Genomic DNA, 11,239 nt, shown 5'->3' on the forward strand with positions numbered 1-11,239 from the left:
TCTTTCGCAGGGGAGGCTCGTTTCCATCTCTTCCGCACGTGCAGTACGCTGGCACGGAGCAGCGTTTCCCTCGGACGCTTGCAACACATGCCCCTGAGGCTGTGAAGCCCGGGTGTGGAGAGCGGTAACAGGAGCAGCCGATATCGTTGGTCCTGGATACTCTGGAAGCCTGTAGCTACGAGGTGGGTGATCATCAGCACTGAATGTTTTATTCTGGGTAAGAGAGTCCTGGGGCTGAGAGGGATTTGGGGAGAAAAGTCTCATCTCTCTGCAGACTGCAGGATCTGCTGAGTCAGGGGCAGCAGGTGAGACAAAATGCTCCCCACTCCTGCTAGCCCTGGAGATGTGAAAGAGTAAAATGTTTGTGTCTGATCTCGTCTGCTCTCTGCAATTCAGAAAGACTGAGCATTGCTAGGTCACCACCTGGTGTTTGGTGCCCCATGATAAAAATACTTGTAGGGAGATTTCTAGTCTCCCTAGGTAGCCTGTTTTAATATATTTCTGTCGTGATCAAAAGACTCTAACAGGAATCCTTCGTATTGCAAAGTAAATAAATTTATTCTTGCAAAGTAGGGAATACTTAATTACACTCCTCTTTTGCATTTCAAAAATCAGCGATCCTATCCCTTAGTCTTCCTTCTCATTCAGTTCTTTCCTCCAGCTTTTGTAGTGCATGTTACCCTCTGAATTTGTATTTTGCCTATGAGCTCCGCCCGGTGCGCTGGCTCTTCTGCAGGATTATATATCTCTGGCTGCCCTTCCTGTGCAGTATTTAGGATTGCTACCCCTAGAAGAAAAGGTGATGGTTGCTAAAAAGGTGATGGTTGCAAAAAAGTTTGATAGTGTGCTAAAAAGATCAGGGCCTGAGAAAGATCTCCCAGCTGTGAGGCTTTCTTGTGCGGGAGATGAGCAATTCAATCATTTACAGAACCCCTGATTCTTCCCTCCAGCCAGATTTGCTGGTGCTGCTACAAGTGCGTTCCTGCGTCCTTCTGTTCACATCTTGGGCGCTGAAGAACACAGAAGAACTGGCAGTTATTGAAAATAATATAACGAAGGTACCTCATCAAATGCTGTCTTCCCTGTATCAGTGTTTGCCAAAGAAAAAAAGAAAAAGCCTGACGGACTACCTGAGAGCCAGAGCTGGCTCACAGCTGGATGGGGGCATGCAGTATATGAATATAAAGAATTTCATTCCCATGTGGCCCCACTTGGTGGCCATTGATTCGAGTAATGGTTTCAGAGTGACTCCCGTGCCAGATAACAAAGATCAGCGAATGATATTTTACTGAACAGGAAACCACCTGTTTTCCCTTTGAGTGGGCCTTAAAGCTCTTCCCCAGCTCCTGTGTCCTCTGTGGCTTGGTATCGCATCTTATTACTCAACTTCAAACGCCATCTGGACGAGGGGCCTCTTAGGAAATACACTAGCGTGTGGCATCATCTTATTCTTCTCTTTGTTCAGTCGCCAAAAGGAAGCAGTGTCTCTGCAGGGTGGAATTTGCCACAGGAGGAGCGGCCAGCACACAAAAGCCTTTTCAGGCCTCGCGCTCTCTAGCAGAAGAGAGGTGAGCCGGGAGGAGTGCAGCTCGGGTTGCGTTCTTTCTGCTGAGGCCAGTTAGCGATGCGGTTCCCCTCCAGCAGAAGTCCCTTCCTGTTTTTACAGGTGGCTATCCATAATTGTATGTCCTTTAATAGGTTTTGGACGCTCGGGGGTATTCTTGGTCTGAGGCGATTGTTCTTGCACCATAGCTGTCAGGGTGGGTTCGGCCCTTGCCCGAGTCTTGCGGAGGCCTAATTCATCCCTGTCTGAGTTTAAAGACTCCTTGGCTCTGTGCCACAACAAGTTTCGTCTCCACCGCATGCAGAAAGCAGCTGCTACTTCATCTTCAGAGTCAGGCGGGGGCTGTCGCAAACCCTGTTAGGAGGAGACAAAATATTTGCATGCTTTAATATATTGTTGTACATGAACTAGTTTAAAATATCTTAAACGATATAGAAGTCTGAATATATCAACGTGTGTGTGACCAGTGCGGCATCTCTACCCGTTAATGCTTAAAAAACGCTTAAAATGCTTAATGCTTGAAAGTGCTCAAAAACCTGCTTGCAGAGAGATGAAAGGAATACAATATAGTTAGTTTATTGACAAGCAGGGAGGTTTCCAAAGGGAAAAAGCCAGGTCATAAAGGACCTTGTAGTCTAGACAAACAAGATAAAAGAATGGCTAGTTACTTCAGGCTGACATCAACAAAGTACAAAATGGACGTATGTAGTATGTTTTTAACAGTATGGGCAATTAACCATAGGATGAGCTTTTCCACCCTTGTGGCTGATTCTCTGTCAAATAGGATTCTAACCAAAACTGTCTCTTTCAAAAAGATGTGCTCAGCAAAAGTTGTAGGATTATGTAGGAGGCTAAGGCACACAACGAACGACGGCATCAGCGGAGAGTCTGGTTGTATTTGCACTTGTTTTCCGAGTGCTTTCAGATAAAGTCTGCTCTCACAAACTATTTACAGTTGGATCAATCCGCCATCGTTGGCAGCTGCAAGGGAAGCTCTTGGGAGTTTCGATCAAAGCTCATCTTGAGACAACATAAAGGCTAAGACTGACATGGACTATTTCCAAATAAAGGCCTCCAACAAGATGCTGCTGCTCTCCTATCCAAAAATGAAATGGGAAACCGACCGGCTAAAGATGACTTCAGAGCTGGTAGCAGTGACAAAGCAGATTCAATGCCTGGAAAGAGGCGTAGCAGGCTTTGGAAACAAGACAGAAAGGCATAAAATAAAAACATCACTGTACGAATGTTTACCCCCAGCTGGAGTTGACAGCAGTCCCACGGCAGCCAGCTCCCACCTCCCATAACCAGACTTGGCTGTAGGCGCTGCCCACAGCGTGGACTCCACCTTGCAAAACCTATTTGATGCCATCGGCGTTAACTTACTTTGATACATGCTGCCTCGGCTGCCTTCAGAACATGCAAAACTGCTTGAATTAGGTTCTGTGCGTTGCTCACGAGCAGCTCAGAAGAGGACTTGCTCTCTGCAGTGACTGCTTTTACCCTTAAAATACATGTTAAAGGATTTTACTGGAAGAGCATCAGACAGTGTGCCTCCCCGGTGTGGCCAGAACTCTGTCACTTACTCCCAAACCAGAAGATTGTCCCCTGCACTGTCAGAGGTTTCCGTAGAGGCTGGCAAACCAGGGGAGGAAAGGGCTGTTGACAGCAACAGGAGGAGGAGAGGGAGCCCACGGCATTGTAACCAAACTCTAGGGGCTACACCCAGATCCAACAAGGACCTCTGGAGACCACCATGCACATCTCTTTGCACCACCAGCCTTGGGAGAGCTTGTCCTTGACCCCGGCAACTCACCTGGCCACGATGCCGAGCTGGCTGCTGATGGTGTGGGTCTGCTCTGCGGCGCACAGCAGCTCTGCGGAGCATCTCTTGTCGAGGCAGTGCTTTGCAACGATGCGGCCAAATTTAACAAACACCTGCCCATCGGAAGCAATTTGGCTCGCGCAGGTGACAAGCTGGTCCTTGCTCTAAAACAAAATAGAAATAAATGTGTTTGGGGAGAGAAGGAGAAAAGAGACCACTTTTCCTGCAAGACAGGGGAGGCTCCAGCAAGCCCAGAGGTATTGTGAAACAAGGAAAGGACTGGATGCCAAGTTCACATCTAATCGGGAGGAGGAAATTTCTAGTGCTTTGTGCCGCGCTTACAAGAGCAGGGTAATGCAGGGGTTGCAGCAGGCACTGGGCAGCCCTGTCGCTGGCTTTGACCGTGCTCTTGAGGAAGAAATGTGCTGGGGTGGAGGGGGTGAAACGCTCCATACCACGATGGGGCCCTTCTTCCTCAGGAACTGGGTCATGTGAAGCATCCTTGTTGCCATGTCCTTGGTGACCTGGGACATCTTGCTGGGGCCACCCTGCCATGTGTCACTGTCTTCTCTCTCATGCTTTGCAGGGCCGCTGGCAAGGGAGATGCTGGGAGGACCGTTCTGCTGCTGTTGAGACAAGAACTGAACAGATTTGAAGTCTGGAGCGTGCAGACACACCGATGCTGAGAAGTCGCCAGCTGTGTGTTTCTGAAGCAGTTTTTGGTGAGTAAAGGAGACGGGAGAGCTGCCCGCCACCTCTCTGGGTCAGCTCTGCCTTCCCAACCAGCCCTTCTCTCCCCTGCCTTCGCCCATAGCGGGACTATCAAATCCAAATGCTCCGTGCTGCCATCTCCTGGAGCTATCTCCAAATGGGTGGTAGCTGTCATGTAAGCTGACAGCACCGGCGGCTGGGAAGTATGATTAAGTGCTCTAAACCACTCTGCTGAGCGATCTGGATCGTGTTGCTGAAGCCTTTGCCAGCTCCTGACAACCGACAGCAGTTGTTGTGGGAGCGGAGTTGCTGGTACTCCCAAAGGGTGCTTGTGGGGAGGTGAGGAGCCGAGCAGAGAGAGGTAGTGTTTCAGGGGAGGGAGAGCGGTACAGCCCTCTGCTCCTCAGAAACATCGTTTTGGAGATGGGTTTATTTATATGCAAGAGTGTCCGTCAGATCAGGTACCCAGAACTCAGCTGAATAGGGCAGCCAGCAACCTGATCTAACTTTGAAGGTGGCCAGAGGGTTGGACTATTGACCTCCAGAGGTCCCTGCCAGCATCACTTCTCTTAATGCTCCATGGTGTGGGTAACAGGACTGACTGACAGCCCTGACCATCACCCTGCAGTAAGCGTTGACGAGGGAAAAAGCTACTGTACCGTTTCACGTGCCTCCCTGGCAGCTCCACTTGCTCGTCCGCTCCTGCTTGGGCAAATTTCTGCTGACTTGGTGTGGCTCGGAGCATCAAGCTCTCGGGCTGGCTGTTGTCTCGGAGACCACTGATCCCCTGCGTTCTGCAAGCGTTGTATGATGAGCCGCAGGACGTGTCCACTGATGCCCTGGACAGCCCGAAGCTGCGTGACGAGGTAGTGTGCCTTTGCTGACCAGTACCAGACAATGCTGTCTAGACGGAGAAGTCCTTTGTCCTGGCGGCTCTGGAAGAGCTGGTTGGCGCTGCCCACTGCGTCAGATGTGAGGACCAGGAGGTGGTCTGCGACAGAGAGCAGGTTCGCTTGCAACTGCGGTTGAACGCTGGCCTCCAGAACGTCTTGGAGGGTGGTTTTGACCCACTGAACATTAGCCGTTAGCCGACTTGCCTTCTCTTCAAAGGCCTGTTGGCTCCTCTCCCTCTCCTCTTGAGAGAGGGGGGACAGGGCTGGTCCAACGACGTCTCGGATGACCTGCAGGTGTTCGGTATTGACCTTCTCCAGGTGGAGCAATAACGCCTTGGCCCTGAGGGCCAAGTCTCTCTGCAGGAGCTCAAAGCGAATGTACAAGCTGGCAGTAGACAGCGAGGAGACTGAGAGGGTATTGGAGGCATCCAGCAGTGCTTCCATTAGCACCTTTATCTCCTCCCTGAGCGCTAGGATTTCACTGCGACCATGGTCTTCAGGGCAGGACAAGTAAGAGAGCCGGGCGGCCTCCTGCAGCCTGAGGGAGTTCTCGGACACAGCAGCCAAGAGGCTCTGCGAGCAAAGCTTGTTCTTCACGGCGCTCCTCAGCTCCCTCAGGAACAGGACATCTCTGCCTATGAACTGATCCACGGCACCCAGCAGGACGTGCATGCTGACGGCCCACTGGACACAGTGCAGCTCCAGGCTGGCCTCTCCCGCCCTGCAGGAGCCCTCAAAGGATGCTGCTTTCTCAAGTAACGCTTTGGTGTTCATCTGAGCACGCGAAAACTTGGCTTGGACCTGTAGAAAGCTCTCCCAGACATCGGGGGAAATAAGATTTCCTTTACTACAGGCTATGCTTGCAATGTCTCCTGCTAACTGAACTGCTCCTGCTAAACCCATCATGGTCTCGTCCAAAGCCTGTTTGCCTCTCAGAAAGTCATCAGACAAGATAAAGCCAAATACTTGCTGAGACAGACTATACCAAGAGCCTGCCACGGCTGCCAGGCACTCTTTGGTCTCACAGATCCTTTCTGAGAGCGCGAGTGCCATTTGGGGAAGTCTCCTTGGATGACGAAGCTGCCTTGGGGCCGTTTCCCTGGCCAGGCTAATAACACGTGGCGTCAGTAATACAATCTTCTGGTACTGCCCCAGCGTCTCCGTCTGGGGAGACTCAGCAACGGGCAGCGCTTCCTTTGCCGCATCGATACAGCCGTTGGAGAGTTCAAGCAAGGCGGAGCAAGCAGCGTTGACAGCTGCTGTGTCATGGGCTCTTGTTGCTGCCAGGAGAGCCGTAATGACAGGGTGCGTATCTCCCTTCCTTGGAAAAACATCCGGGTGTGAGTTACCTGCTCGTGGAGATGGACGACTTAAGATGTCTTCTTGCAATGCAGCCTCATCGGTAACGCTTTTTAGCCCAGCGTGCGACAGGCTGAGTTCAAGCGCCTTTGCGACACCAGTGCTTCGCACTTGTGTCCGGAGAGGGCTGAGGATATCTGGGTGGTTGGACCCATCCAGCCCGTCTTGGACATGGTGAGCAGCATCCATCAGGCAGCTTGCTGCCTTTGAAAAGACATCCCTAGTTTGGAGGCAGGAGGGTCTCTCCGGGCAAAGGGCTGTGACCGCTTTCAGCTCAAGGACGGAGTTGGCCAGTTGCTCAACCCAAACCAGCAAGCCGTTCCTGAAAATGGGGTCTGTGGATCTATCCACGTACCTGGTGGTAGCTTCAACCACCCACCGAGCCCAACTGGTGAGGCGAGTTGCGTGCCAAGAGAGCCTCTCAGGGTCCTGACTTTCCAGGGCCTTTTCACACCATTCCTTGTGCTTGGCCATTTCCTGGACGGACAGCTTAAGGAATTCACGCGTGCTGACCGTCTCCTCAAAACACCGCAAGAGGCTTTCTGTTGTTCCAGCCCACGCGTGGTACAAGGACTGCAGTTGCTCAGCAGCGCTCACCTGGGCTGTATTTCTGCTCATTTCTTCGAGCAGTGGAGGGAGACTGGCAAGGAGTCTCTTCAAATACTCTACCCACTCTCCGATTTCTCTAGCCGTTTGGGTTTTGGTGCACCTGGCCAGAACAAAGTCTGCCACTCGGAGCATCTGCTGGGCGTGTGTGAAGAAGGTGGCAGTGAGGGGCTGAAGCTTCTTTAAAAGTCCTCCTTGTCCTGCTGGAAAACACCCTGTGCCGGCAAGGCTAAGGGCATCTTGAACTAACTGCCTCAGGGGCTCCTTACCCTCAAAGAAGGTGTCGAGGATTTGGCACAGAGTAGCTGTGAGCACTGCCTGGTCGAGAGTCTCCACCTCCTCTCTCATGGTGTGACATTGCTTCTCCAGGCTGCTTTCTCCCCAGCTTTGCCCTGGCCATGCCTCCTGCTGGCTTACGTAGCTGCAGATGCTCTTCCTCAGCTGTAGCAGAACCCAGCAATGTTTTACCAGGTCCAGCTTTAGATCTGGCCTGGATGAGTCTGCTAGAAGCATGCAGTAGAAAATGACAGCTTCCACGTGAGCACTGAACTCGCTGTCGGAGAGGTGCACTGGGTCTGGGCAAGAGAGGAGAGCCAGCAGCCTGCTCATGTGGTGGGAGAAGGTCCCGTGTCTGTCCCGTGGCTCCTTGCTGCCCGTATTGTCGATGAGCAGGGAAGCGAGCTCTTTGACGGTCCTCTCCGTCAGCTGGAAAGCGTAGTCTTTGGAGAGACTGACTTGCTGATCCCAGGAGTGTTTAAGATCGCTGTGCTTGGCTGCATGGAGCAAAGGAATGCATTTCTGAAGGAGCTGCAAAGTTTGGGCCAAGCTCTTCTGTCGAGGACAATCTCCGAGTTCCTCAAGGCGCTTTGCTGTCAGATTGCTCAGCAGAAGCAAGGCCTCGGAAAAGACCCGGAAAGCAGCCAGCAGTCCTGGCATGTCCCCTGCATCCCGCAGCACGCTCAGGCACTCCAAAAGCCAGCTGGCAGCCCGAGTTATCCTCCTCGCCCCAGCAGCGTCTTCGATCTGAAGGATCTAACCAGAAAAAAAAGGCAGAAAAACCGGTCAGAGTGGCTAAGGCTCAAGAATCCCTGTTCACTGTTTCTGCCCTTGTGCAGCCCAGATGACACCCAGCCCTCGGAGGGAAGCGAAGAGGTGCGCTTTGCTCCGCAGAGCTGCCCTAGCGAGCACACAGTGAAGAAACAACCGCTGCTGCAGCTAGAGCTGCCCCCCGGCCCCAGCCCATCCTGGTGGAGGGCAGCTCTTGTCCCTCCTTCAGCTGCACCCTCACCCACCGCCCCGTCCCAGCCTGACCTCCTCCCCTGCTCGCTCCGGCGCTGTCCCCTTCCGCCGTTACCTTCGCTGTCTCTGTTAAGACCCTCTTTGCCGCCGCAGCCAGCTCCTCCCTGTGGCTGGGGTTCTCCGGCCGTACCTGGAGCTTGCGGGCTGCCAGCAGCACGCACCTCCCTGCCAGGACGAGGGCCTCGGCCGCAGGACGCGTCTCCTCCTTGAACGCCTCGTCGCTGGACTCCTGGGCCAACCTGCGACGGAAGCGGCTGGGCTCAGCTCTTCGCCATCCCGTGAGTACCAGCCTCGGCGGGTAGCAGCAAGGATGCCGCGCCGGTCTCGGGCTTTATCACGACAATTAGCCACGCCAGACCTTAACTGGGCTTGAATTGATTTTAGCTGTATTTGCAAACTGTTTCGGAACCTTTTGTGGTGGCTGCAATTCACTTGAAGGTGGGGTGTCTTCTATCTACCAGGTCCTAGCTGTAACAGCAGAATAACCCAGCGGCCAGTGCCTAATCTGTGGTGTTGGGCTCCAGTTTACTGAAGCATTCAGTAAATTCACTGAAGCGTTTGGTCAGTTGCCCAACTGCTATTTTAAGATGTGTTTAGCTTAAACGTTGCTCGTTGAGGTTTTGCTTACTGTGCCACCTCCCTTCCAAGCGCGTATCCCTGCTTTGTCCCATCTCTCCTTTTCCCTTCCTAATCCTGTTCCCCCCCTCACATTCCCCATCCCTTCCTCCTCACGTTCCCACCTCTCCAGCGGGGTTCAGGCAGGAGAGGCGGGCTCCCTGCCGGTTTCTTTGCCATCCCTTCCTCCTCCTTCCCAGCCCCCAAATCTGCCCGGGAGACACCCAGCAAACTTACCTTCTCGCAACAGAAGCGAGTTCTTCCGTGGCTTTGGCTAATTTTTCTGCATTCCGCCCTAAATTGGGAAAGGCCTGACAAATCCCATCTTCCCGTTCCAGGGCGAGGATTAGATGGCAGAGCTGCGCAGCCATGGGGCAGAGGATCCCTTGAATAGCTTTGTTTTCTGTTAGGAGCCCGAGGTCGTAGAGAGAAAAAGGCTCCATTGCGTCCTGCCTGGAAAAGGGAAACAAACCCTGGGATTATCTGGGATCCTTTGCAGTCCGTAACCGTTACCAGTCTTACCAGCGACCTTGGATTTGGATGGCAGCTCCTGGCTTTGGAAACGCTACTGGCTGTAGCTTCTCCCAGCCCTGCGACGAGGTCAGCACCCCGCCTTTCCCCCCGCGTTCCCGCTGCGGACGCCCGGCTCTGCTCAGCGCCGTGCCCGTCCCGCAGTTCACATCCACGCGGCTCCCGGGGATTTCCTTACCCCGGCGCGGACGGTGCTGCGGACGAGTGCCGGGGACGGTGTTGGCGGGCCGTTCCCAGCAGCGTGACGGTTCCCGTGATGGTGACGGTGACGTTAGCTCCTAGCAGCCGGCTGTCAGCGGGGGGACGCGGGGGTCCCCACGCCACCGCGGGCCTGTGCGTGTGCAAACAGCTCCCGGGCGGGGATAGGAACCCGGGGCGGGGATAGGAACCCGGGGCGGGGTGGGGGGATTATTTACACCGCGATCGCCGCAGCTCGGTTCCTGTTGCGGACAGGGTGGAAGGCGAAGGTGGAAGGCAGGCGCCTGCTGCCGGCATAGTGGGGGGCTGGCGGCTGGCACCCCCGCGGGCCTCTCTCCCGCTTCCCCCCGCTCTTTGGGGGCCCGGGGGCCGCTCCCCGGCGTTGCTGTGCCGCAGGGCCCTGCGCGGGGGGTGTCGGTGTGACAGGCGCCGGGGCCCCGCCGCCGGGATGCGCCGCCGTCCCCATGGAGACGCCGGGGGCGGAGGGGAGGCGGGCGCGGGGCGGTGACGGCATCGCGGGGCGCCGGGCCGCGGGGCACGCCGGGAGCTGTAGTCCGGCGCTGGGGGCGGGAGGCGCAGGCCGCCCCCTCCACCCGCCCTCAGCGGCAACCTCAGGCTCGAAGGGCCCGGCCCTGGGCCGCTGATCTGCCTCAGCGAGGGGCCGGCTGTCTGCACAGCTTAGTCCTGGCCCTTCCAGCCCCTTAATCCTCACGCTGTGCGAGCGGGTGCGCGCCCTGCCCTCCCGCCGCCATCCTGCCTGGCTTGGCGGGGGCTGAGGGGGCTGTGCGTGTGGGGAGGCAGCGCCGCTGCCTTCAAAACCTGAGGAAACAAGCGGCTGTGTGAGTAGCGACGGCACCTAGAGGGGTCCCGCCCGAGACCCAGGCTCCCGCTTCGGCCTTCGCTAACGAGCGTCCCTCGCAGGGCCTTGGCCGTTCGGCCTTTAGTTAAGAAGCGAGGCTGGTGCAGCTTTACAGGGTAAAAAAAAAAAAAAAAAAAAAAAAAAAGGATTTTTCCCTTTATCCTGTGCGAGTGTGAAGTTTGTAGGCCCCGTGCTGAACTGCTGAAGTGAGGGACTCATCTGTGTGCTCAGAAAATTGGGGGGGGAGGACACAAATGCATGAAAGAGAGAAAACGGGCACGTTTTCTTGTTAGGCTCCTGACTTTTTCTGTATTCTTTCATTTAATGCAGAATATCCCCTGCAAACTACAACCCTTCTCCCAGAGGCCTAAACTTCAGCTCTAGCTCCTGTGCTAAAGTTGAAGTAATTCCGTGGAAACTCAAGAGAGTAACGTAAATAAAAGCAGAATCAGAGCTGGGAGGGGGGTTAAAAAAAAAAAAAAAAGACCTTCAGGTTGGGATAAATTCGCTTTTTCTTCTTTCCGGCACAGCCTGTACGTGCAGGTGGCGTGGGAGCGGGTAAGCGCTTTGGCTGCGGAGCGGTAAGGATTGATCCTGGCTGAGGTCTGGCCGATGGCAACGCGTGCTGCTCGCGCCTGTCCACGGGGGCTGGATCCCGCTCCCATTTCTCCGTATTTTAAGCGCTCCCGTCCCAGCGACGGCTCATTTCCTCACGGGGATGGATCATTTCCTCACGGGGATGGATCATTTCCTCACGGGGACGGACGTTGGCGCGTGAATCT

At 54.6% G+C, this 11,239-nt stretch overlaps 1 protein-coding gene and 1 long non-coding RNA gene across 5 annotated transcripts; one reads left to right on the forward strand and one right to left on the reverse strand.

Moving 5' to 3' along the window:
- Nucleotides 1-142: 142 nt before the first annotated feature.
- Nucleotides 143-9,316, reverse strand: LOC142407486 (uncharacterized). Of its 4 annotated transcripts, none has more exons than XM_075497082.1 (7): nt 9,107-9,316; nt 8,310-8,493; nt 4,757-7,987; nt 3,842-4,012; nt 3,378-3,550; nt 2,948-3,065; nt 143-1,918 (listed from the first exon to the last, which is right to left on the reverse strand). In XM_075497082.1, the coding sequence occupies exons 1-7, from the start codon at nt 9,310-9,312 to the stop codon at nt 1,661-1,663; spliced, it is 4,341 nt and encodes a 1,446-aa protein (XP_075353197.1). In that variant the 5' UTR covers nt 9,313-9,316; the 3' UTR covers nt 143-1,660. The 4 variants fall into 4 exon arrangements, with proteins under 4 accessions (XP_075353197.1, XP_075353196.1, XP_075353195.1 ...); XM_075497081.1 differs by having other exon boundaries at nt 3,842-4,027; XM_075497080.1 differs by having other exon boundaries at nt 3,842-4,093.
- LOC142407488 (uncharacterized) lies at nt 8,408-11,132 on the forward strand. The gene is made up of 3 exons (XR_012774963.1): nt 8,408-8,532; nt 9,280-9,469; nt 10,988-11,132. It is a non-coding gene; the product is annotated as an uncharacterized LOC142407488 (long non-coding RNA).
- Nucleotides 11,133-11,239: the final 107 nt, after the last annotated feature.

This window comes from Mycteria americana, chromosome 3 (genome assembly GCF_035582795.1).
Source record: "Mycteria americana isolate JAX WOST 10 ecotype Jacksonville Zoo and Gardens chromosome 3, USCA_MyAme_1.0, whole genome shotgun sequence".
Taxonomy (NCBI): Eukaryota; Metazoa; Chordata; class Aves; order Ciconiiformes; family Ciconiidae; genus Mycteria; species Mycteria americana.